The 26,933-nt window shown below is 43.1% G+C and overlaps 1 protein-coding gene across 1 annotated transcript; it reads right to left on the reverse strand.

The window, feature by feature from the left end:
• Window positions 1-1,259: 1,259 nt before the first annotated feature.
• Window positions 1,260-26,689, reverse strand: LOC144691939 (T-cell surface antigen CD2-like). Its single transcript, XM_078560506.1, has 5 exons — window positions 26,390-26,689; window positions 24,819-25,139; window positions 16,655-16,900; window positions 15,244-15,372; window positions 1,260-2,811 (listed from the first exon to the last, which is right to left on the reverse strand). Exons 1-5 carry the CDS (start codon window positions 26,448-26,450, stop codon window positions 2,456-2,458), a joined length of 1,113 nt encoding a protein of 370 aa, XP_078416632.1. The 5' UTR covers window positions 26,451-26,689; the 3' UTR covers window positions 1,260-2,455.
• Window positions 26,690-26,933: the final 244 nt, after the last annotated feature.

Here is a 26,933-nt window from a genome sequence, read left to right on the forward strand (position 1 = left end):
AGGGCTCCAGAATCTTCTGCTACTCGGATGTCCGTAATGTGAGCAAGGCCCTAATGGTTAGTCCCACTTCTGCATGTCAAACTTGTCAAGATGTGCTCTGGGCCGGTGTGTTTTTTCCGCCAATGTGGGCTGTAAATTTGATGCAGGAGATGATTTAGACGAGAAGGGCTTATAATTAGATGCAACATATTAAATAACATTCCCGATGTGCGTCGGTGGGAATTGTGGCCCGCCATTGATGGGCGGTGCGGACGATCGCAAACTGGTTTCACAAAGGTGTGAAACCAACTTTTGGCCTTCTCACCATATTGTCTGCTCATGCACACCATCATGCCTGACACCAACGAGGATAGCAAATTCCAGCCAGTGGGTCCATCAAGAGAGTGGCAAGTTAACCTCAGACACGTTATCTGAATTGACCAGGCCCAGTGTCTGATTCTATGCTACGATTGGCTGAAATAGAGAACATTTAGTCTGCTAACCAAGGCAGGACAGTGTAGTGTATTTTGTTTATTTACAAGAAGAGGCCTAGGTTAAGTTGGAAAGAGTGACTTTTTGTTATGACTGTTAATTTGAACATTTGCCTGAACAGCCTTGACAAGGTGGAAAGGATGTTTCCTCTTGAGGGTGAGTCCAGAACTAGGGGGCACTGTTTTAAAATTAGGGGTAGTCCTTTAGGACAGAGATGAGGAGAAATCTTTTCTCTGAGGGTTGTGCGACTTTGGAATTCTCTGCCTCAGAAAGTGGTGGAGGCGGGGCCATTGAATATTTTTAAGGCAGAGGTAGTTAGATTCTTGTTAGGCAAGGGAATCAAAGATTATCCGGGTTAGATGGTAATATGTCGAAACACAAGAAGATCAGCCATGATCTTATTGAATGGCAGTGCAGGCTCAAGGGGCCAATTGGCCGACTCCTGTTCCTATTTCTTATATTCTTATTTCATTGCTGATTGTAAGATTGTAGCATCATATAAATCTATTTTTAGCCTCACCTTGCTAAAGTGTTAATCAACCTCTCAAATGGAAGACTGGGGAAGTGCGCAGGAGGGCACATGCAAAGTGACTAATTCAGCAAACAAAGTAGTTGTATTGTTACACTCCCTTACCTCTAATCATAATTAGGTATGAGTTAATTCTGCCATATAAGAGCTATGAGTCTGTTTAAAGGAGAGGGCAGTGCCACTGAACCCAAGAGAATATCTATAGTACCTTTTACGTGGTGAAAATCATATTAATGAACATCAACGCATCATGCATACAAACGGTACAACAAAAAAGATTTATTATCCTGGCTTTAATCGTTTCTAAACAAAAAAATAATACTGCCGAAGTATCTGTTCAGGAAGACAATGTCCCTTAATTCCAAAGGAATGGAACAGGATAATTACATAGAATTTACAGCATAGTAAAAGGCCATTCATCTCAACTGGTATATGCTGGTGTTTATGCTCCACAGAAGCCTCTCCCAGCTCTTATCCACCTAATCCTGTCAGCACGTCCTTTTATTTTGTTCTCCCTTATATGTTTATCTAATATCTCCTTAAATACATCTCTGCCATTAACCTTAACTCCTTGTCTTATTAACGAGTTTCACATTCTATAACCATTCTCTGGGTATGCCAGTTTCTCTTGGGGGGACTATATTAATCTTATGGCCCCTCATTTTGATTTTCCCCCACAAGTGGCAAGATATTCTCCTTGTCTAGTCTTAAAGGCTTCTATTAAGTCACCTCTCAGCCTTCTCTTTTCAAGTGGATGGGACAAATATTCTGACGGTGTTTTGATTTCTGTATTTAATACTCTAACACAATTAAGACCACACCACATTGCTGAGTTAAAAAAAAAGGCTCTAACTCCCCTCGGGTAAATTTGAAGTTCTCTACTGAATTTGAGAGGAGGACATGTTTGAAACAAAATTTTGCTTGATATAAGCTGAACTCAACATTCCCATTAAGTCTGACATTTTACCTCCCTTTATCTCCAGTAGCATCTCTGTTTCTACCATATTCATTGTCAAAAACATTGCAAGGTAGACATTTAAATATTTTAATCTCATTATTGTTCCATAACAGAAAACATAAAAATGAAGTAAATATCAAATATTCAGATTATTGTTAGTTCTGACTGCAATGAATACTCTTCAGCAAAAGCAAATCACAGCTACTTATCTTACATACATTTATATCTCTTGTTAAAAACATTTATGAATAAAGTTACAAAGTTCTTACATCAATTGGTAAAACTAATGGTTATTAGATTGTTGTGCAAATAAATTATTTTTATAAGCAATCTGTAGAAATTGCAACCCCATTACTGTAGCAAAAGCACAAATGATGATTTTACAGCATTTGAGGAGATAATATTCTTATTTGCGGGAATGATTTTTCTTTATATACACTCCCACCTAAAAAAAATATGTTCCTAAAGTAATTTTGTTAGTCAGCATCAATGACTTTTCATGGTGGGAGAGGCACAGGCCCTCTGTCTACTCTCAGTTCTCTCTTTTCAGTTTTCGGCACTCTATCTCCTCTTTGTGCGCTCCCTCCTCTCTGTGCATTCTCTCCTCTTTGTGCTCTATCTCCTTTCACTCCTCTCTGTGCTGTCTCTCCTCTGTGCTCTCTCTCTCCTCGTTGTGCTCTCTCTCCTCTGTTCATTCTTTCTCCTCTCTCCCCGGGTTTTCGGGATTGTAGTTTTGGTGCAATATTTTCTTCAAAGTGTTGTCCAGGTCTTGGTACTGGTTGCCTTGGCTGTTTCATCTGTTCTCTGGAACTTATGGGGGCTTTCAGCTCAGCTTGGGGTGTGTTCTCCACCACTAAACAGAAAGAAGAAAAAAAATAATTAATTCAAAGTTACACTTGTTCATACAAGCGAAAATCAAGAAATTAGGATTTAAAAAATCCTTTCACTAAATGGTCATTATAACCCTCCCCAGGTTAACAGAAGTGTTTTTCTTTAACTTTACAGGCAGGACCATATAACCTGGCTCCACTCCCACCCTCCATCTTCCTTGTCATAGTAACTTGTATGCCAAAAGATTAAAGCAAATTTCAGCTCTGCATTCCTGGAAAAATAGATACACCCTCACTCCAAAGCTGCAGACAAAACTCTGAACTGTTTCAACTCATTTAAATGTTGAGGGTAAAGAGAGACCAAGTTCACCATGTATGCCTTAAGTTTAGTAATGAGCACAGAAGTGAGTTATCAAGAACTAAAGCAATTTAAATTGGGTTGAACTGATGTCAGTGATTTGGTTCAAAGTAAGATGGGCATGTTATTTAAAAATTATTGGCACATGGGCAAAGAGAATCAAAATGTCTCTCAGCACAAGCAAGCAATCAGTTCTTATGCAGCATCAATAGTTTCTTATTGTCTTAATGAATACAAAATAATCAATAGTAATCTGTGGCTTTAACCAAATCACCTAAAGTAGGTCAGTTTGACTTTGTGTATATCTGTTGAATGCCCTCCCATTCAGGGTATAGAAGTGCCAGTAATTTCCTTTTTTTCATCCACCAAACATCTCCCAGGCCTTCTTTTTCTGGCGATATGGTTCGATCCACACTATTCAGCCTTGAGCACTTTGTGCAGGTCAGAACATAGGAACATAAGGAATGAGGTCAAGATTAGACATAATACCACTCGAACATGCTCCATCATTTAAATGGCAGAATTTTACAGCCCCGTTTTGGTGGGGACGGGGCCCTGAAATGCGGCGAGACATTCTAAATCCCATTGGCTTTGGCGGGAACGTAATATCCCGCTGCCATAAAATTTCACCTAATAAGATCACAACTGATCTTACAACATATAAATATGTATATATCTGTCTTGAAAGTACTTTGTAAAAATGTTATTTTATGTAACCATGTAGGTTTCAGCCAAGTCCTTCATATTTCCCAGTGACAGAAGACTCAGTGAAGCCACTCTCCTGCCCTGTCACAAAAACACTGTACTCAGACCCCCTCCATCACACACTGTAATCAGCCCCCCTCCCTCATATACACTGTAGTCAGCCCCTCTCCCTCACACAATGTACTCAGCCCCCCTCCATCACACACTGTAAACAGTCCCTTTCTCTCACACACTGTAATCAGCTCCTCTCCCTCACACACTGTAATCAGCCTTTCTCCCTCACACACACTGTAATCAGCCCCTCTCCCTCACACATGCTGTAATCAGCCCCTCCCCCTCAGACACTGTAATCAGCGCTTCTCCCTCACACACTGTAATCAGCCCCTCTCCATCACACACTGTAAACAGCCCCTCTCCCTCACACACACTGTAATCAGCCCCTCTCCCTCACACATGCTGTAATCAGCCCCTCCCCCTCAGACACTGTAATCAGCGCTTCGCCCTCACACACTGTAAACAGCCCCTCTCCCTCACACACTGTAATCAGCCTTTCTCCATCACACACACTGTAATCAGCCCCTCTCCCTCACACATGCTGTAATCAGTCCCTCCCCCTCAGACACTGTAATCAGCCTTTCTCCCTCACACACACTGTAATCAGCGCTTCTCCCTAACACACACTGTAATCAGTCCCTCTCCATCACACACACTGTAATCAGCCCCTCTCCCTCACACACTGTAATCTGCCCCTCTCCCTCACACACACTGTAATCAGTCCCTCTCCATCACACACACTGTAATCAACCCCCCTCCATCACACACTGTAATCAGCCCCTCTCCCTCACACACTGTAATCTGCCCCTCTCCCTCACACACACTGTAATCAGCCCCTCTCCATCACACACACTGTAATCAGCTCCACTCCCTCACACACTGTAATCAGCCCTTCTCCCTCACACACACTGTAATCAGCCCCTCTCCCTCACACACACTGTAATCAGCCCCTCTCCATTGCACACACTGTAATCAGCCCCTCTCCCTCACGCCCCTCCCCCTCAGACACTGTAATCAGCCTTTCTCCCTCACACACACTGTAATCAGCGCTTCTCCCTCACACACTGTAATCAGTCCCTCTCCATCACACACACTGTAATCAACCCCCCTCCATCACACACTGTAATCAGCCCCTCTCCCTCACACACACTGTAATCAGCCCTTCTCCCTCACACACTGTAATCAGTCCCTCTCCCTCACACACACTGTAATCAGCCCTTCTCCCTCACACACTGTAATCAGTCCCTCTCCATCACACACACTGTAATCAGCCCCTCTCCCTCACACACACTGTAATCAGCCCCTCTCCCTCACACACTGTAATCAGCCCCTCTCCCTCACACACACTGTAATCAGCCCTTCTCCCTCACACACTGTAATCAGCCCCTCTCCCTCACACACACTGTAATCAGCCCCTCTCCCTCACACACTGAAATCAGCCCCTCTCCCTCACACACACTGTAATCAGCCCCTCTCCCTCACACGTTGTAATCAGCCCCTCTCCCTCACACACTGTAATCAGCCCCTCTCCCTCACACACACTGTAATCAGCCCTTTTCCCTCACACACACTGTAATCAGTCCCTCTCCATCACACACACTGTAATCAGCCCCTCTCCCTCACACACGCTGTAATCAGCCCCTCTCCATCACACACTGAAATCAGTCCCTCTCCCTCACACACACTGAAATCAGTCCCTCTCCCTCACACACACTGTAATCAGCCCCTCTCCCTCACACACTGAAATCAGTCCCTCTCCCTCACACACACTGTAATCAGCCCCTCTCCCTCACACACACTGTAATCAGCCCCTCTCCATCACACACTGAAATCAGTCCCTCTCCCTCACACACACTGTAATCAGCCCCTCTCCCTCACACACACTGTAATCAGCCCCTCTCCATCACACACTGTAATCAGTCCCTCTCCATCACACACACTGTAATCAACCCCCCTCCATCACACACTGTAATCAGCCCCTCTCCCTCACACACACTGTAATCAGCCCCTCTCCCTCACACACTGTAATCAGTCCCTCTCCCTCACACACACTGTAATCAGCCCTTCTCCCTCACACACTGTAATCAGTCCCTCTCCATCACACACACTGTAATCAACCCCCCTCCATCACACACTGTAATCAGCCCCTCTCCCTCACACACACTGTAATCAGTCCCTCTCCCTCACACACTGTAATCAGCCCCTCTCCCTCACACACACTGTAATCAGCCCCTCTCCCTCACACATGCTGTAATCAGCCCCTCTCCATCACACACTGAAATCAGTCCCTCTCCCTCACACACACTGTAATCAGCCCCTCTCCCTCACACACACTGTAATCAGCCCCTCTCCATCACACACTGAAATCAGTCCCTCTCCCTCACACACACTGTAATCAGCCCCTCTCCATCACACACTGAAATCAGTCCCTCTCCCTCACACACACTGTAATCAGCCCTTCTCCCTCACACACTGTAATCAGTCCCTCTCCATCACACACACTGTAATCAACCCCCCTCCATCACACACTGTAATCAGCCCCTCTCCCTCACACACACTGTAATCAGCCCCTCTCCCTCACACACTGTAATCAGCCCCTCTCCCTCACACACACTGTAATCAGCCCCTCTCCCTCACACACTGTAATCAGCCCCTCTCCCTCACACACACTGTAATCAGCCCTTCTCCCTCACACATTGTAATCAGCCCCTCCCCCTCACACACTGTAATCAGCCCCTCTCCATCACACACACTGTAATCAGCTCCACTCCCTCACACACTGTAATCAGTCCCTCTCCCTCACACACACTGTAATCAGCCCCTCTCCATCACACACTGTAATCAGCCACTCTCCCTCACACACACTGTAATCAGCCCCTCTCCCTCACACACACTGTAATCAGCCCCTCTCCCTCACACACTGTAATCAGCCCCTCTCCCTCACACACACTGTAATCAGCCCTTTTCCCTCACACACACTGTAATCAGCCCCTCTCCCTCACACACGCTGTAATCAGCCCCTCTCCATCACACACTGAAATCAGTCCCTCTCCCTCACACACACTGTAATCAGCCCCTCTCCATCACACACTGAAATCAGTCCCTCTCCCTCACACACACTGTAATCAGCCCCTCTCCCTCACACACTGAAATCAGCCCCTCTCCCTCACACACACTGTAATCACCCCTTGTCCCTCACACACTGTAATCAGCCCCTCCCCCTCACACACTGTAATCAGCCCCTCTCCATCACACACACTGTAATCAGCTCCACTCCCTCACACACTGTAATCAGTCCCTCTCCCTCACACACACTGTAATCAGCCCCTCTCCATCACACACTGTAATCAGCCACTCTCCCTCACACACACTGTAATCAGCCCCTCTCCCTCACACACGCTGTAATCAGCCCCTCTCCATCACACACTGAAATCAGTCCCTCTCCCTCACACACACTGTAATCAGCCCCTCTCCATCACACACTGAAATCAGTCCCTCTCCCTCACACACACTGTAATCAGCCCCTCTCCCTCACACACTGAAATCAGTCCCTCTCCCTCACACACACTGTAATCAGCCCCTCTCCCTCACACGTTGTAATCAGCCCCTCTCCCTCACACGCTGTAATCAGCCCCTCTCCCTCACACACACTGTAATCAGCCCCTCTCCCTCACACGCTGTAATCAGCCCCTCTCCCTCACACGTTGTAATCAGCCCCTCTCCCTCACACACTGTAATCAGTCCCTCTCCATCACACACACTGTAATCAGCCCCTCTCCCTCACACACTGTAATCAGCCCCTCTCCCTCACACATACTGTAATCAACCCGATCTCTATCACACACACTGTAATCTACTCCTCTCCACCACACGCACTGTAATCAGCCCCTCTCCCTCACACACACTGTAATCTACTCCTCTCCATCACACGCACTGTAATCAGCTCCTCTCCATCACACTCACTGGAATCAACCCCTCTCCATCACACACACTGTAATAAACTCCTCACTGTCATACCACAGACACTGGGGAGGATTTTTCCCTTGTCAGGCAGACTCTGCGGGGGCGTTAAGGAAGCTGCCTGCCGCCTGCACTCGGGGCCGGACTGTGATATTACACTGGCGGGCCAATTAAGGCCTGCCTAGCGTGAAATGTGAGCGTACAGCGGGGAGGAGGGTGAGTGCGAACTTTGCGCATGTGCATGATTGCCCGCTTGAATATCTTCCTGAGGCACAGATCTGCCTAAGGTGGATGAACACTTTTCAAAAGAGATAAATGTTTCTAAATGTTATAAACCATGTCCCCTCATGTCACATGAGCAGGGACATGTTATTAATTAAATTTTAAAGTTTTTATTTTATTTTTATTTGCTGTTGGAAACCTCATTCTGCCCGTGGATGAGGTTTCCTAAAAAATGCAAAGGCCCCTTGGCCTTTACGCATGCCTGCCCGCCGTAAGGTTGGACAGGTAGCGAAAAATTTCTTTTAATTACCTCTTTAATGGCCTTAATAGGCCTATTAATTGTTGGCGGGCGCATTGCAAAATCCGGCGCACGCCCGCCAACTGAAATATCGCGCAAGTGCGCAATGACGTCGGGATGCTCGCCCGACATCATCACACGTCATTTTACACTCAGCACAACCTTCTCAACGGCAATTGGGGATGAGCAATAAATGCTGGCCTAGCCAGCGACGCCCACATCCCATGAGTGAATAAAACAAGGCACTGCCATGAGTCCCTCGCTCCCCACAAGCAAACTGTAATGAATCTCTCTCTCTGCACACGCATACTGATCTGCCTGTCAATAGGGGCCACTGGCGAATTTCAGCAGACCTGAGAGCCCAAGTCCGAATCCGAGCTAGTGTGTGGCTGATTCACCATCCTCATGCTCCTTTTCTGTCTACAGAAATGCCTATTAATATTTTCACATTTTCTTAACATATTTTAATTAAAACCCACATGGGCCCCAGTTATGCCTGTCTCTTAATGGGGTATGTGGAACATTCCTTGTTCCAGTCCTACTCCGGCCCCCTCCCACAACTCTTTCTCCGGTACATCGGTGATTACTTCGGTGCTGCTTCATGCTCTCATCTGGACCTGGAAAAATTTATTAATTTTGCTTCCAATTTCCACCCCTCCATCATTTTCACATGGTCCATCTCTGACACTTCCCTTCCCTTCCTTGACCTCTCTGTCTCTATTTCTGGTGATAGACTGTCCACCAATATTCATTATAAGCCTACCGACTCCCACAGCTACCTTGACTACAGCTCCTCACACCCCACTTCCTGTAAGGACTCCATCCCACTCTCTCAGTTCCTTCGCCTCCGTCGCATCTGATCTGATGATTTCACTTTCAAAAACAGTTCCTCTGACATGTCTTCCTTCTTCCTTAACCGAGGTTTACCACCCACGGTTGTTGACAGGGCCCTCAACTGTGTCTGGCCCATCTCCAGCGCATCCGCCCTCACACCTTCCTCTCCCTCCAAGAACCATGATAGGGTCCCCCTTGACCTCACTTATCACCCCACCAACCTCCGCATTCAAAGGATCATCCTCCGCCATTTCCGCCAACACCAGCATGATGCCACCACCAAACACATCTTCCCTTCACCCCCCCGGTGGCATTCTGTAGGGATCGTTCCCTCCGGGACACCCTGGTCCACTCCTCCATCACCCCCTACACCTCAACCCCCTCCCATGGCACCTTCCCATGCAACCGCAGAAGGTGCAACATCTGCCCCTTTACTTCCCCTCGCCTCACCATCCAAGGGCCCAAACATTCCTTTCAAGTGAAGTAGCATTTCACTTGCACTTCCATCAGTTTAGTCTACTGCATTCGCTGCTCCCAATGCGGTTTCCTCTACATTGGAGAGACCAAACGCAGACTGGGTGACCGCTTTGCGGAACACCTTTGGTCTGTCCGCAAGCATGACCCAGACCTCCCTGTCACTTGCCATTTCAACACTCCACCCTGATCTCATGCCCACATGTCCGTCCTTGGCCTGCTGCATTGTTCCAGTGAAACTCAACACAAACTGGAGGAACAGCACCTCATCTTCCGACTAGGCACTTTACAGCCTTCCGGACTGAACATTGAGTTAATCAGTTTTAGATCATGAACTCTCTCCTCCATCCCCACCCCCTTTCTGATCCCCCTTTTTCCCAATAATTTATATAGATTTTTCTTTTCCCACCTATTTACATTATTTTTAAATGTATTTCCATCCATTGTTTTATCTCTACCTTTTAGCCTAGTTCGATCCCTTCCCCCCACCCCACCCCCACTAGGGCTATCCGTACCTTGCTCGTCCTGCTTTCTACCCTTAATGTCACCTATTAGCACATTCCTTAGATAATATCACCACCTTCAACACCTCTTTGTTCTTTTGTCTATGACATCTTTTGGCTATCTCCACCTATCACTGGCCCTCTATCCAGCTCTACTTGTCCCACCCCCCGCTTAAAGCAGCTTATATTTCACCTTTTTTTTATTTTTCCTTAGTTTTGTTGAAGAGTCTTACGGACTCAAAACATTAACTGTGTCCCTCTCTGCAGATGCTGTCAGACCTGCTGAGTTTTTACAGGTATTTTTATTTTTGTTTTTAATTAAAACATTCTCTTCTTACAGCCACATCAAACCTCTTCTCACTCAGCAACCACAAAGCTTCCAACAAGACTTGTTAGATGATAATCAAGAACAGAACAGATCTCAGGGGTAGATGGTGGTATAGTGGTGATGAAACTGGACTAGTAATGCTCCTGGTTCAAATCTGGTGGAATTTAAATTCAATTAATAAAATCTGGAATATAAAGCTAGTAATGCTAACCATGACAACTATCATTGATTGTTGTAAAAACCTATCTGGATCACTAGTGTCCTTTAGGGAAGGAAATCTGTCGTCCTTACCTGGTCTGTCCTACATGTGACTCCAGACCAAAAGCAATCTGGTTGACCCTTAACTATCCTCTGAAATAGCTGAGCAAGCTACCCAGTTAAAGGGCAATTAGGGATGGGCAACAAATGCTGGCCTTGCCAGCGATGCCCACATCCCATGAAAGAATATAAAAAAGAGAAACTGTAGCTGATTTTCCATTCCCTAATCCAGAAACAGATGGTCTAACACAACACAGACTGGGACTCAAACTGGAACATTCCTGCTTTATATATTTTTGGCATATGTATTTTTTATGTAACATTTTGGAACTAAATGACTGAGCCAGCAACCCTCTAGTTTAATAGTAATTACCTGTGCTTGCTACCTGGTGGACTAGGTAGTTAGGTAACTCCCAGGATGTTGATAGTAGGGGATTCAACGACGATAATGCCACTGAATGTCAAGGGGAGATGGTTGGACTCTCTCTTGTTGGAGATGGTCATTGCCTGGCACTTGTGTGTCACGAATGTTACTTGCCACTTATCAGCCCAAGCCTGAATGTTGTCCAGATCTTCCTACATATATGGGCATGGATTGCTTCAGTAACTGAGAAATCAGCAGTGGTTCTGAACATTGTGCAATCAGACCCACGGCAAGGTGTTTAACTTTTAAATGCCATCTGAAATAATCTAGCAAGCCACTCGTTTGTACCGAACCGCTCCAAAGTATTGTTACTGATGAGTCCCCTCAATATTTCTTTCTTGCTTGCCTGTGGTTTAGTGATGCATTCTCTGATGATTTCATCTTTCCCCTTCATACCTTAACAGACACATACATCCACACTCTTCATTTGTTCTCACTTTTAATTCTAATTGTAATTAACTGCAGGTTCATACATCTGCCTATTTTGGATGTCCTGTGCATGGATGTCTACAGAGTGGACCCTGGTTAGGATGATGAATAAAATGATGTTCAGCATGGGTGAGATGAGTGGTCAGCACTATAGCACAGTGGCTGGGTCTGTAACAGTTTATAAATAATGTACTTGTCCTCTTTCTCAATATATTGCTGTTTTTATTGTTTGTGCTTGATCTTGATAATAAAAAGGCAGAAAAGAATATGGTAAATGCAGGCAAAAGATACCATGAATCTTTGAATTAAGAAAGTGGACGAGATAAATATCTGTTATTGCAATCAGTTTTCACTGTTCTCTTTGAGAGTCTTTTATGTTTAAAAGTGAGTCAGTAATCAGTCTGACTCTTAGCACTGGCATATCCCCAGACCTTGGTACAGGCTCACACAGACATTCAATATCAGCTCTGAATGTAGGTATTAATCCAAACCCAAATACACATCAGGATTGCCTATGGATGTGGGCAGCAGTTTTGAATCAGTTGAGATTTAGGAAGGTGGAGGATGGAAGGTCAGCCAGCAGACCATTGGAATAATTGAGCGTGGAGGTGATAAAGGCTGAAGCAGAGGTCAAGACAGATGTTGTTAAGGAGGTGGAAATGGGTGTTCTTTGAGATAGAGAGGATGATCTAGAAATTGGACTTGGGCACAATCTGGGAACACGTGAATAAAAAGACTGGCAACAGAACCATGACACTAGGGGATTGTTGTAAAAACCTATTAGGTTCACTCATGTCCTTTAAGGAAGGAAATCTGCCATCCTCATCTGGTCTGGCCTACATGCGACTCTGGACCCACACAATATAATTGACTCTTAAATACCCTCGGAAATGGCCTAGCAAGTAATCCAGTTATATCAAACCACTACAGAAAACTCAAAAAAGAACAAAAGCAAATGACCACCTGGCACGACCTAGACACATGGGAGTGATAAAGGCACATCCTACCCAGTTGGCCCTGCAAAGTCCCCATCACTAATAACTGGAGACTTGTACCCAAATTGGGAGAGCTTGACATAGTCATACCCACACAATCATAGTATACAGCCCACATCTCAGACTCCTCCATCACCATACCTGGCAATGTCCTTTCCCACCGACAGGGCAAGCCCAGCAGAGGTGGCGGCACAGTGGTATACAGTCAGGAGGGAGTTGCCCTGGGAGTCCTCAACATTGACTCTGGGCCCCAGGAAGGCTCATGGCATTGGGTCAAACATGGGCAAGGAAACCTCCTGCTGATTATCACATACCCCTCTCTCCCTCAGCTGATGAACCAGTGCTCCTCCATGTTGAACATCACTTGGAGGAAGCTCTGAGGGTGGCAAGGACACAGAATCTATTCTTGGTGGGGGCCTTCAATGCCCATCACCAAGGAAAGGATATAACGCTCATTGGGTGGTGTGCACCCAGCCCGACTGAGCACAAAATGACGCCTGATGTCGTCGGCGAGTGTCACGACGTCATCGCCCACTCACGTGATATTTCAGTAGATGGGCGCATGCCGCAGTCAGCAGTGTGCCTGCTGACAATTAAAAGGCCTATTAAGGCCATTAAAGTTATAATTGAAAGAAATGTTTTGCTGCCCATCCAACCGTACGGTTGGCGGGCAGCCGAAAAGGCCAAGCGGCCTTTGCATTTTTTAGGAAGCCTCATCCACGGGTGGGATGAAGTTTCCAACACCAAATAAAAATAAAATAAAATTTTAACATTTCATTAATAGCATATCCCTGCTCAGAGTCACATGAGGGGACATGTTTTGTAACATTTTTAAAATCGTTATTTTTAATGTTTTAAACTCTTCACCTCCCTGAGGCAGCTCTGTGCCTCAGGGAGCTTTTCCAGCGCGCACTTGTGCGCATGTGTGAACTTGCGCTCACCCTCCTCCCTGCCCACCCCCCCAACACTTGCAGCGCTGAGCGCTGCCATGCATGTTTAATGCTGGGCAGGCCTTAATTGGTCCAGCCCTGGTAGCGGGCTGTGGTCAGCTTCCCGATCGCCCCTGGCCTGCCCCTGCTGAGCCTGCCCGAGGAGGAAAGAATCCTCTCCCAAGAGTGGCTCAGCGGCACCATTACTGACCGAGCTGACCAAGTCCTAAAGGATACGTGTTACAGGCTGAGCCTGCTGCAGGTGGTGAGAAAACCAACATGGGGCAGAAACCTACTTTGCCTTGCCCTGACCAATCTACCTGTCGCAGATGCATCTGTCCATGAGAGTATTGGTAGGAGTGACCACCACACAGTCCTTGTGGAGGCGAAATTCCATTTTGGCACTGAGAATACCCTCCATCATACTGTGAGGCACTAAATGGGATATAAATTCAGAACACATCTTGCAGCTCAAAACTGGTCATCCAGGAGGCATTGTGGGCCATCAGTAGCAGCAGAATTGTACTGAACCACAATCTGTAACCTCATGGCCCTCACTCTACTATTATCATTAAACCAGGGGATCGACCCCGATGATGAGTACAGGAAGCATGCCAGGAACAGTGCCAGGCATATCTAAAAATGCGGTGCCAACCTGTGAAACTACAAAACAGGAATGCATGCATGAGGAAGCATGGAAGTAACATGCGATTGACAGAAGAAATCCCACAAACAAAGGATCAGATGCCCCTAGCCAAGATATTCCACTGCAGTTACAACACTGGCATTTACCTGACAATGTAGAAAATTGCCCAGTTATGTCCTGTCCACAAAAAGCAGGACATATCCAATCCAGCCAATTACTGCGTCATCAGGCTACCCTCAATCAGCAGCAAAGCGATGGTGGGTGTCATTGACAGTGCTATTAAGCGGTGGTTACTCAGCAATAACCTGATTACTGACTGATACTCAGTTTGAGTTCTGTCTGGACCACTTGACTCCTGAGCTTATTATAGCCTTGGTCCAAACATGGACAGAATTCCAGAGGTCTGATTAACATGTTCAGCTGTAATTTAGCTTAGTATTAGCTTCTTTAATTCTCTCGTTACATATAAAATGTTAAAAACTAGCTTTACTCATAGAAATCCAAGATTAACTCAGGACATTGCTGCAGTCATTGGAAGGAGCAGCCAAGTTATTCAGTTCATTGGCAATAAATGTGAGTAGCTCACTGCCCTAAACATCAAGACAGTATTCAACTAGATATTTGACTCAACATGGGGTCTATTTAATAATACTTGACATATAGGAGGAAATCGGTGGAGATTAATGGATGACAGTCATCACAACACCAGGACCTTGTTGTGCAAATTTTTTAAGGGTAAGGTAATGTCTGGGTGTTCTGAGATGAGTGGCTCACTGCCTGACTCCTTAAAGCTTCTCCACTATTTAACATGCTCGAGTCCAGAGTGTGACAGAATATACAATACTTGCCTGCTTATAGCTTAACTACAGGGCCGTGTTAATCCATTTCCTGTATGGTGTGGTGTTATATTCAGGGCCATTTTGTGAATTGTCAGCTTTTTTTGGAACGGTAGCAACTTTTTGAAGAGGTTAATCAATATTTGACAGTTTTCTTGGCAATTTGTATGTCTTTGGTTCACAGAGCCATACTATTACTTACCATCTCCCCTTCTCTGTCGATGACATCTTCGAATGCAATAAACCACTAGGATTATTAAGATGGTTACCAGTCCTGCTGCTCCTGCTAGTATCATAATTTTATTAAAACTCATGATTTGAGTTTTACTTTCTGTAAATAAAAAAGGAATGAATGAAAGCATAAATAATGTCTGCAAAGCCACACAGTAAAAATTTAACAATAAATATTGCATGACAGAAATACCAGAATTGCAATTAAGATTAAGATATGAAATTATATTAAGCATTTTAATTCAGATAATATATTAAGATAGCAATATTCATTGTTATAATCAACATTAAAAATGTATGAGTGGCATGTTCTTATTCCAGTATCTAATGCCAGTGGGCCCATTTTGACATGGGACGACCAGCGTTAACAGCAGTAGAGGCCTAAATCAACTTCCTGTTAACCCCAACAATAAGCCTGATATAACTTTGTCAAAGGCTTACTGCTGGGCATCTAGCATGCCTGCCTGAAACAACTAGTAGGCCAGTTTCCCATGTAAATCAGGATCCTAAAAATGTCAATTTTGCCTGGATGCTAACACTCATGAGAATTTTTTTTGTGTGTAGATCCAGAAGGAGCACAGGTTCTCCTCCTGGATCCACAAAACTACAGCAGGCTCATCCTTGGCCTACCCTGGAATCATTCCCCACCTCCCCATACCCCAACTCACCAAACCTGCTGGCCTCAATTATGGCAGGCTGGTTCGCTAACCATCCAAAGTCAAAATTGACCTCAATGAGTGATGATAGAATCTAGATATATGCCCATTGTTCATCAGAGTAATGGAGCCTGCTCTCTCCATCAGGAAGGGATGGTGAGTGGTGTAGTATAAAGTAAGGAGAAACAGACCAAGAAAGTAAGATCAATGTACAAAGTCATACTTTGAATTTTGGTATCAAATCAATGCAAATTGAAAGCTGCAAAGGACATTTACAAAGTGATTATATCTAAACTCCAGTGTGAGAATTATGAACTGCATTTCTTTATTGACAATATGTTATTTGACCAAGGATGTCAAATGGAATTTTGGTTTGGTTGATATTTCAGTCTTGAAGTCAGCTTCCCTTTATGGAAACTACTTCATTTCCATTTCCAATTGTTTAATTAATTTACAGGATGTTGGAAAGGTCAATATTTATTGCCCATCCCTAATTGCCCTTGAGAAGGTGATGGCGAGCGCCCATCTGCGCTTGCCCCAGCACTCTCCCCACTCCCCCCACCACAAGTGGGGAAAATTTTCCCCAGGTTAACACATTCCTGTAATATCAGGTGAAGTTGAATGCATAGGAGCCAGTTCTATCTATTTCCCATTATCAGACAATATTTGTAAAGACTAGCGCAAGAACCAACCAGCTGTCACTATAAAATATTAATCTGCATTTACCTGAACAGTCAACCACTCCTGAATCTTTGGCGTTACTAATCTTATTGCTAGCAGCACAGACATATTTCATACTTCCAGTCTTTTCCAAGTGTTGCATCTTGTTTAAATATCTGTCAGTGCCTGTTTCATTTAGTGAGTCACCAGATAATTTCAAAGTGAAACTCGTTCCATTCTCCACTTTACAGGTTATATTGACCCATTCTGAAGAATTACACCTCAAGTTCAAGACTGGCTTTGAGACACGCACTGAAAGAGAAAGATAGTTTACATAATAAACAAATAATCTACAACAAAAACAATGCTAACAATTATTTTTATAGCACCTTTAATGCAGTAAAATCTCAATGCATGTCACAGGAGCATTACCAAACAAAATAGACATTGAGCCACGTAAGGAGATATTAAGATAGATGACCAAATCTTGGTCAAAGAGATAGGTTTTGAGGAGCATCTTAAGGGACAAGTGGGAGATAGAGAGTTGGGAGAGGGTTAGAGGTAGAAGCCCAGGGTGTTGGGCCTCATCAATTGTCGAATGATTAAAATTGGGAATGTGCAAGAGACCAGAATTGTAGGAGTGTAAAGATTTCAGAGGGTTCATAGAATGGAATCATTACAGCACAGAAGGAGGGTTGTAGGGATAGATGTTATTATAGAGATATGGAGGTTGAGGCCTTCAGAGGATTTGAAAACAAGAATGAGAATTTTAAAATCAAGATATTCTCAGCTCAGGAGCCAATGCAGGCCAGTGAACAAAAGGGTAATGGGTCAATGATACTTGGTACGAGGTGGGGTGTGGGCAGCAGAGTGGGTGAGTTCAATTTTATAGTGATTGTAATGTATTTATCCTGGCTAACACAGCACTGGCTCTTTACTGTATGCAGGAATTAATAAAAGAAAATGTTGTTATAGCAACAAATGCTTTGAACAATCACAAATGGTGCTAACTTTATTTCCATCACACCTCTTATCTGCAAATGTTCTACCAAGAAACAGCAGCAAACATCATGCCTTTACTGAAGCGTAATCAGAATTAAATGAATGAGAAGCCAAAGGAGCAGATATTAGGAGAGGTGACCAAATGTTTGGTGAGTTTTAAAGGAGGTGAGGGAGGTAGAGCAGCTGAGGGAGTTAGGCAGACAACTAAAGGCATGGTGATCAATGGTGGAATGAACAGGGATGAGTGGGGTGAAAGGCCAGAGTCAGAGGAACAGGGAACATGGGGTGGCAAGAAGGCTGCAGTACTTTACATGAATAGAGAAGGGCAAGGACATGAAAGAGTTTAAACACAAGAATGAGAAATTTAAAATATAGGTGGTGGGCAACCAGGAACCATCATAGGTTGGCAAGCACAGCGGCCTGGAAGAGGAAATAGACTGCAATGTTTTGGGTGAGTTAATGGTTACCAAGAGTGGAAGGCAGGAAGGACACTAGAAGAGCATTGGAATCATTGAGGTGACAAAGGCAGGGATGAGAGTGTCAGCAGCAGAAAGGTTATTGTAAGGGTGGAGGAAAGCAATGCTATGGAGGTGGAAGAAAGTAACATTTGTGACAGAGAGGGTATGGGGTCAGAAGCTCAGCTTGCGAACTGATAGCATGACAATGTTGCAAACAACCTGGTTCAATCTGACATGGTTGATGGGAATGGAATCAATCGCAAAGACATTGGATTTGTCAGAGGGATTGAGGATGATGTCTTCAGTCTTCGTAATGTTTAACTGGGGGACACTGCAGCTGATTCGAGACTGGTTGTCGGGAAAGCAGTTTGACAACAGAGGGAGAAAGGACATAGAGAGATATGGTGCAGTGACGTACAACTGGATGTAATCAGCAAAATGATGGAACCTGACCCTATGTCTGCAGATGCTGCTACCAAGCAGCATTGTGTAAATGAGGGGACCAAGGATAACTTTTTGGGGGGACTTAGGATGTTGGGATGCAGAGCAGGACAGGAACTGTTGTTGGAAATGCTCTGTCTACAACTGGATCCAACAAGGACAGTCACACTGAGCAGGACTATGGAGGAGCATTGTATGTTTAATCCCATCAAAGGCTATTAAAGATTGGGTGAGGATGATGAAGAGAAATAATGCACCATGGTGACAGTCACTGAGCAATTCATTTCTTTGGGTTATTTTGGTGTTGTGCCAGGGTCAGAAAGCAGATTGGAGAGATTGAAACATGGTGTAATGTGAAAGTTAGGTACAGATGTGGGAGGCAACAGCATGCTCAAGAACCTTCAAGAGGAAAGAGAGGTTAGAAGTGGGAGAATTTGCAAAAGCAGAAAGAGCGAGATGGTGTTGATGAAGCAGGGTGAGGCAGTGGTTTCAAAGAGAGGGGACAGGAACCATATACAATGTCACTTAACATGGGGGCTAGATGAGGAAGTTGGGTGGTCTGCAGTTTAGTAAGTTTGGCCCAAGGGAGCGGGAGTTGGGTTTCATGGACATGATAATCTTGAAGAGTGTATGAGGGGTGATTGGTTTGAAACTAGGGGAAGATTAGGGTTCAGGGTTAGGTTGGAGGGAATGACCACAATGAGAGAGACAGTAAAGGTTTTCCTGGGGATGAGGGCATCAGAAATGGAGGTCTGTGAGGGGTTAATCAGGTTGATAGCTACAGAAGCATCATTGCAAATTGACGGCCAAAAGGTTAAGCAGTCGGAAGTTTGAAAGTGCAATTGTAAGTGACTTGGAGAGGGATTTTCCAGTGATAGGCGCAGATAGAAGTGGGGTTGAAAGGGATTGGGGAATATGATGAGGGGTACAAAGAAATGATCAAACATGGCCTTGTTTGTAATCAAAACCATGGAGGGTAGAGTGGCCCCTACAGATGGCAAGGTTGAGGAGTTGGCCATGTTATGGGTCAGCCAGTTTATATGAAGGGAGAGGTACAGGGAGGACAGAAGATTGGTGCATTCAGAAGAGGGAGAGCAAGGGTCTTTTAGATGAAGATTGAAATCACTGTGGTTCATAAGTGCAGAGGCTGTGGGAAGAAAGGAGGGAGGATGACTCAGTTAGAAAGCCAGGATATCATTGCAATTGTCCACATGAATGTCAAGGACCTTTTTTGCATATCAATGGATTTCCTGGAAGAAAATGTGAAGAAGGGCAGTTAAATTGATCCATTGTTGCTCCATATTTTTGGGCTAACACCTGAGGCAACTCTGCACCTAAACTGGACCCTTGGATCATCCATGATCTAATTGAATGGTGGAATAGATTTAAGGAACTGAATGGCCTAGTCTTGTTCCTATGGTAGAGAACAAAAGGTAGGGGGGTGTTCAGGTGAGCTTGATAGGAAGGAGGTTGGCAAGGTTAATCCAAATGGTAATGCAATGTAGAATGTTAGCAAGAAAGAACCATGGGGCATTTGGGGGTGTTGTTACAAATGTGTATATGATAAGATTATTTTTCGTTGGGCAATTGTCATTTTTATTCATGTAAATTCCCTAGATCAAAAATAGTTTGAAGGCAACTGGTAAACAAGAGACGGTTTGAAGTTAGGGATAATTAATCTGGGTTTCTATCTGGAAACAGGCCATGTGTGTCACATTGCCATGCAGATGGTCTGTGGAGATAGGAAGGTTCCTTTGTTTTTAATATATCTGTTTTCACCGTGTGTGAGGCAGGCAGCCTGGGAGCATCTGTAAGGGGGCACCCTGTGCCCAGGGCTGCTTGAAGCAGGCAGGGATAGAACCTGCCATCAGCCAGGACAAGAGGTGCTCAGGAACCAGGGTTATTTCTGATTTGGAGTCACTGGGCAAGGATGCAAATGAGGCTCAGGCTGCAGAAGTCCAAATTCGTGAGAGGTTCAAGTAGGGCTGAAGAGTTTGCCGAGCTGGATGCAGAGGGAGGATCCCCAGAAAACCCCCCACCTTGGAGGATAGTACTGAAACTAAGGAGAATCAGAGTGAATTACTGCAAGCTGTGACACACCTTGGTTTTGATCCAGGAGAACTGAATGACCACTCATGAAACTAATGTAGAAAGGGATTCTTGGTTGAAATTAAAGATAGAATGAGGAAAGCTCTGTTCAGAACATTGGTTTAAAGTATATGTGCTTACAAGACATGGTGCTTGTTTGGTTTTGACATTTGTCACTGTAAAAGTTTTAATTTAAAATGTGGAATCTTGTTGTGTGGTATTTTCAATTAACAACTAGGAATTCAAATTTCTTTTTAGAAGTTACTGGACTCAACTAAGATTCTAACAGTGCTTGTATGTTAGGAGGTAATGACAGTGCTTCAGTGGGCCCTTTGAGAATGGGAAAGGATGTGCAGAGTAGTTATGGACATATTCAACAAGGATTGAACCTTGACATGACAGTAGCGCTGGAAAGGTGAAGCGTCGTGAGGGGTTGGATTAGTGAGGTGGCAGTGGATGGGAGGTGGAAGAATTATCCAAGAAGGGACAAATGAAGGTGGCACGGCAGACACCACAGGCAGAGTTTTACGTCCTTTGGGTGGGCGCGTGCCCGATCCAATCGGGCATAAAAATGCGTGAGTTGACATTGGACAAGTGTCCCGATGTCATTGCGTACTTGCACGATATTTCGCTCGGCAGGTGGGTGCAAAAGCCAGAAGGGCACCCGTTGACAATTAAGAGGGCAATTAAACTCATTAACAGCGCAATTGTCTCCAATTTCTCGTGGCCAATCCAACCTTATGGTTGGCGGACAGGCAAGTCAGCCAGGCAGGCCGGCATTTTTCATCAAACCTCATCCAAGGGCGGGATGAAATTTCCATTACGAAATAAAATAAAAATAACTATCTGGGGACAGCATTTTTATCAGCTATATTTTCAGGTGCTTGATTGTGATGCATGGACATTTTTTTTAAGCTTTTTAAACCTTTAGTTGATCATTTTCAGGTCTGCAGCTCCCTTCAGTGAGCTTTCTCGCAGCATTCACCCACACCCGCAGAAACATCATCGCCCACCCTCTTCCCACCCCCACTCTAGCAGCGCTGAGCTTTTTAGCGCGTGTTTCATGCTGGCTGGCCATTAATTGGTCGACCAGCATGAAATCGAGGACCAATTGCGGTCGGGGGGCCCGTTTCCCGACCACTCCTGGGCCCACTGATCACACGCGCCTGCCAAAGATAAAATTCAGGCCCGTGTTATTTTTAAGAATAAGTTGGATAGTCGGCATGAAGAGCAGGGGATGAAGGGATGTGGGAATAATCTGGGAACATGAGATTTGGGCTGATGCTCATTTGGAGAATAAATATCAATACGGGCTGGTTGGGCTGAACAGCATGATTCGATGTTATAATTTCTTTGTAATTCTAAATATAGTCTCATAGTTGTAGAAATTAGTCTCTGTAGATAGTAGTGATGAATAATAATTGTCTTGTGATATGGACTGCACAACAATTCACCTTAATATCATAAGCTTTAACCTGTCCATAATTACATGCACAATAAACCGTACTAGGCACCTTTAGCTATAAAAGCTAACGATACCCTAATAAAAATTACTTAGAATAACCTTCATTTATTTAATCCAATCACAACTAAAGCAAGTGCATCACATCTATCAAGGTTTTGAACTGTTAGTTTGAAGACATGGTGGAAATCAGTAGTTTGCGGGGTAATTAAAAGGCTAATGCTTTTGAGCTGCACACTCAGAATTTCTCTATAATCTATCATTAAGTCATGTAAAATTATTTGTTATCAAACCAAGAGGCCTTCCAAAACATAAATTTGTTGATGTGCATTGTTCTACCTAACTTGAAGCTGTTTTACTATTTCGCTGACATCAGGGGACATCCACAGAGGAAGCAAAAGCCAACCACAATGCACAAAATAATCTTCAACAAAATGTCAAAGTATCACTGTGTAAATATTACAGCTGGAGGTGAACTTAAAAAGGAGCTCTGCACTTTAGTTAGTCTTAGTGATAGAATTCCAAATTTTACACTCCACCATCAATGATCTGTTAAATCAATAAATAAAGTTGATAAGAGCAACTGAACAAGTGAAGTTTGATGCTCAGTGACCAATTCAAACTGTGAAATTGGAAATAAGCTAAACTTCACCATATTTTGAAGGAAAATATTACATGGAGCAAATAACAGGAAGTGAATTTAAGGAAATAATTTACTTTCAGGCTTCTGATGTTTATTTATCATGATCAAGTAACTTTAGCTTTGTGATTCCAGCTAACATGAGCAGAACTCTCTGATCCAGCTAGATCCTTTGTCAACTGCTTCCCATCAGTATTGCAGATTTTTGGTCACAAATCTAAGTCTGCAGCATACATTCCCTGTGATCTACATGTTAACATTTGAAGGATATACAGGGGAAATTTGAAAGTCCATATTGTATATAAACTACAACTTTAGACTTTGCAAAAACTAAACAAATTGAAAATACAAAGTAGTTCTGTTTGACATCCCAAAAAAGAGAATGATGGGTTTTAGTTCAGACATAATCTTTCATCAGAACACGAGACAGACTTTAGTTTGAAAGTTGTTCAATTCTTGCATTTTCTGTTTTTATTTCACACTTGCAGCATGCTTTCTACTAGCGCTAGAGTTTACTATGTGCACTTGCAATCAATGTACAGAAAAGTGCAGTGCACCTGTGGCTTCCTGATAAACCGCCTGCAGTCTCTAGGTTACCACTTGTGGCAGGGATCATGAAAAATTCCTCCTAATTTTGATTCATAGATCTTGGCTGACAAATTTGCACAGTGACATGAAATTTGTTCAAAAAGAAGCTGGCACCAGGATGTGTGGGGAACTTTTTGAGATAAAAAGATTCCGGAAGAAAACCCAGTGACATAAAATAAATTAAGATAAAAATAATGAAAGCCAACCTATTAATCATATTGACCACCTTAGAATTGCTATCAGAAAAGAGCTATTCACCATAAAATTCTGAACATCTTATTTTCTTCATTATTGTACATCTAGACCAACTGATCAAGTATAGTTCTTGGAGGTGGTAAAAAATAATCCAAATTTAACTTTTTCAATTAGTTAAAAAGTACTGTTCAACCACACAATGAATAGAAAGAAATGGCTTGATAGAATTCACTAAAGTATTCCAATAAAGAACTTAGATATTCAGCGAACATAATGTAGAACAGAACAAAGTTTGGATTAAGATTAAGAGTACAGATACTGGTATAGCATCTGATATTCCAGTTACCAGTATATTATACATTGTGGGGCAAAGCAGCCTTAAATTTTGCTCCTGGTTTATAGTAAGTACTCGGAACTACTTGCAATTCGGTGCAAACCCATTCAAAAAAGTGTTCCTTAAATTTTGGCCCTTGTTTGCCTAGAAACCATCTTAAATCTGCTGGTTTAGGATTCAATGTCCTGTAATTTGTTGTGTAATGACATGATGAACATCACAAGGGTCTGCGTAGACTCTTTTTTGAGATAGCCAGAATGCAGAATAGATGGTTCAAAATGTAAACTTTGCCTGTAATACAGAACTGGAATGCTCCAGCTCCAAGACATCACCATCCAATATAACAAAAGCATCTAAGTGCAAGTCCAGTACAGAGGGACTATATGCACCGGTACCAGTGTGCTTGCACCAGACCGACATCAGAACAGTTCCATGACAGTTACATTACCAGTCTAGCACCAATACACAAGTGATAGCAGTACCAAACCCATATCTGTATCAATGCCAATTTCAGATCCCTACCAGAGCAGTACCAGTTCCAGGAGAATAGCACTAAACTCTGCACCAGTACAATACAAGCATCTAAACTGCATCAGCATTACGGTGACAGTGTCATATTTACTCAGATCGATTTGCAACCCCACTGACGTGGTTCAGATGGTGTCAATGCCATTATCCCCCACCCACCTACAAATCTTGAAGTACCAGATCTCCACTATCATGCATATAAATAGAACTTTTCACATAATACAAAGTATTAACATCATGTACATTGTGTGCAAATGCATGTTGACAGGTTGATGTTGTGGGTGCTGCTTCAGGATTCAAAGGGATTTGGAGTTTCTGTAGTGCATGGCTAATCATAACTCGGAGAATATTTCCCCAAATTTACAATGCCCTAATTACTTGAAATAGATTCTTTACCCCAAAGGATTTGGAATCCCCTACTTTTACCCAATGAATTTTGCCTGAGGCTTTGGGCTGAACTCTAACAAAGAAAGGTTTAAATGAAATAAACTCACCAAGTAAATGCAATTTAAATTCTTGAGTAGATAGTAGTTTTCCATCTTTGTTATATATTTCAAAATTATATTTTCCTTCGTCAGTTTTTTCCCCGATTTTAAATGTCAAAGTCCCATTTGGAGAAACTTCTAATCTATTTGCATTACCACCATAGGTCTTAGACTGATTATTTTTGTATCGTGCAACTACTGTGTCTCCTTTCTTCCACTTAATCTCATGGTAATCATTAGAGTTTTGATCCCGAACATTTAAAAACACTGACTTCCCAAGTTCACCATAAACATTCTCTCCAGTGTCACTACTTTCTGTAAGAAACGGACCTGTAGATTAAAGAATAAAACTGTTTAAATATATTAATTTGTTTATGATCAACTGATCTCTGACATGCAAGAAAACCCATCATCAATCCAAACTACTGAGAAATCCACCAGAGTGGAGTTTCTGTTAGCCTGATACAGGGTACAGACTCTTCCACATGAAGGACATCGATAAAGTAACCGGTCCAAAGGGCTTTGATACAGGTTGGCAGGTGCAAAGCTTAGAGAACTCCAAATGTGTGCAGGATTCCTCCTGGAGTTCAATTAACTACATCCCACAGTCTGACAGCTGCGAGTACTGGTAAGTTCCCACTGCTTCTCCAGCCAGGACTAAAGACATTAGCTTAACTGGTATCTGGAACTGATTGAGAAAACTCCCAGGCCCCACTAACAGTTCCACCCCTTTAGGATAAATTATCCACAGTAGCTAGAATTGCCACAAATATGCTTACAGTGTATCGTATTATTAAACCTGCCATAGTGGATTGACTTGGTTCCAAATGTTAATCTCATCAATGTTATCTTGAGAAACCTGAACTTGAAGAGACTTATATTCCTTCCTTTTCAAGGAATGTATAAGTGTAATTTACAAAATTACCATTGAAAATGTAAATTTAAATTTCAATATAAATATCTAGAAATAAATGCCTTTAAACAGTGTAAGTTGGCAATCCTGATTCAGTGATGTTTTAGTTATTAATGTTCAGAAGTACAAATTTGAATTATAATAATCTTTTAGGAGTAACTTAAACAAACTTTTAAATTAAATATTGAACACGAAAGAATTTATATTAGGAATATCAAATTAATTGCATGGTTAACAGATATATGAATATTGTGCACTTTTAGGTTTTGAAGGTAAATTAAGGGCACACTTAAGGGTGTAATTTCATAAAACAGAAACAACAGCATAAGATACAAGAGAAATGTTTGAGTAACTGTAATCAATATTTGTAACAACAGCTAATGCAATAGAAAATCTTCCTGCCCAATTTATAATTCATTAAATAACCTCTGTTTCCAAATTTCCTTTGGAAATTAAATGTATAGGGGTAATGTAAACTTTTGAAGATTGCATAAAGCAGTGGATATCACAACGGCTGCCCATCAAGTTAAATGGGAAGGAAAATTGTATGGTTGTAAAATGGTCAGCTAAACTGATATCACCTCCTCTACACTTTGTGAAAGTTAAAATTAACCCGAAGAATTTAATACATAAAGTTAAAAATGTATTTAAGTTTAAATTTCCTTACCTGATGTAGTTAGCAGAAAAATTATGTTGAACTGTAGTGAACATTTTTGATGACAAAACATTTTGACTGAATTTTGCCTGCGTATCAGTAATTAAGATCAGGAACTGTCTATTTAAAGAAAAAGCTCTTCTACAAAAAAGAAACTTATGTAAGTAGCTCAGCTCTGGGTGGGAGGAAGAGACAAAAGAATATGATAGATAGCTCTGAGTGGAAGGCAAGGGCTGACTGGTATAGCTCTGTATAGGGAGGAAGGATTCTGACAGGCAGCACCCGGCAGAAGGGAAGGGGAGGGGAAGATGAGACTAGACTTTAACAGAGCAGTATTGTCAAGAGGGGAGGATTGAGGCAATCAGCTCTTTGCAGAAGTGAAGAGTTTGGCAGACAGTTTCGGGAAGTAGGCGTGGGAAAGGATTGTTTGTGGTTAGTAGAAGATTGTGATGGGAGCACCGGTAAGCAGTGCTCAACAGAAGATGGGGGAAAATTATGATAGGCAGTTTAAATAGATAAGGAAATGAATAATTTTACCAACACCTTTTCTTACTAC

Source organism: Cetorhinus maximus, chromosome 16 (genome assembly GCF_964194155.1).
Source record: "Cetorhinus maximus chromosome 16, sCetMax3.hap1.1, whole genome shotgun sequence".
Lineage (NCBI taxonomy): Eukaryota > Metazoa > Chordata > Chondrichthyes > Lamniformes > Cetorhinidae > Cetorhinus > Cetorhinus maximus.

Bases quoted from the DNA above. Each gene is read 5' to 3' on its own strand.
- LOC144691939 (XM_078560506.1), bottom strand. From the start codon at position 26,450: ATGTTTTGTCATCAAAAATGTTCACTACAGTTCAACATAATTTTTCTG. The intron at 16,901-24,818 runs GTGAGTTTATTT...TTTCTCTTTCAG, and splicing joins ATTTAAATTGCATTTACTTG to TGCGTGTCTCAAAGCCAGTC. The intron at 15,373-16,654 runs GTAAATGCAGAT...TTTTATTTACAG, and splicing joins AGGAGTGGTTGACTGTTCAG to AAAGTAAAACTCAAATCATG.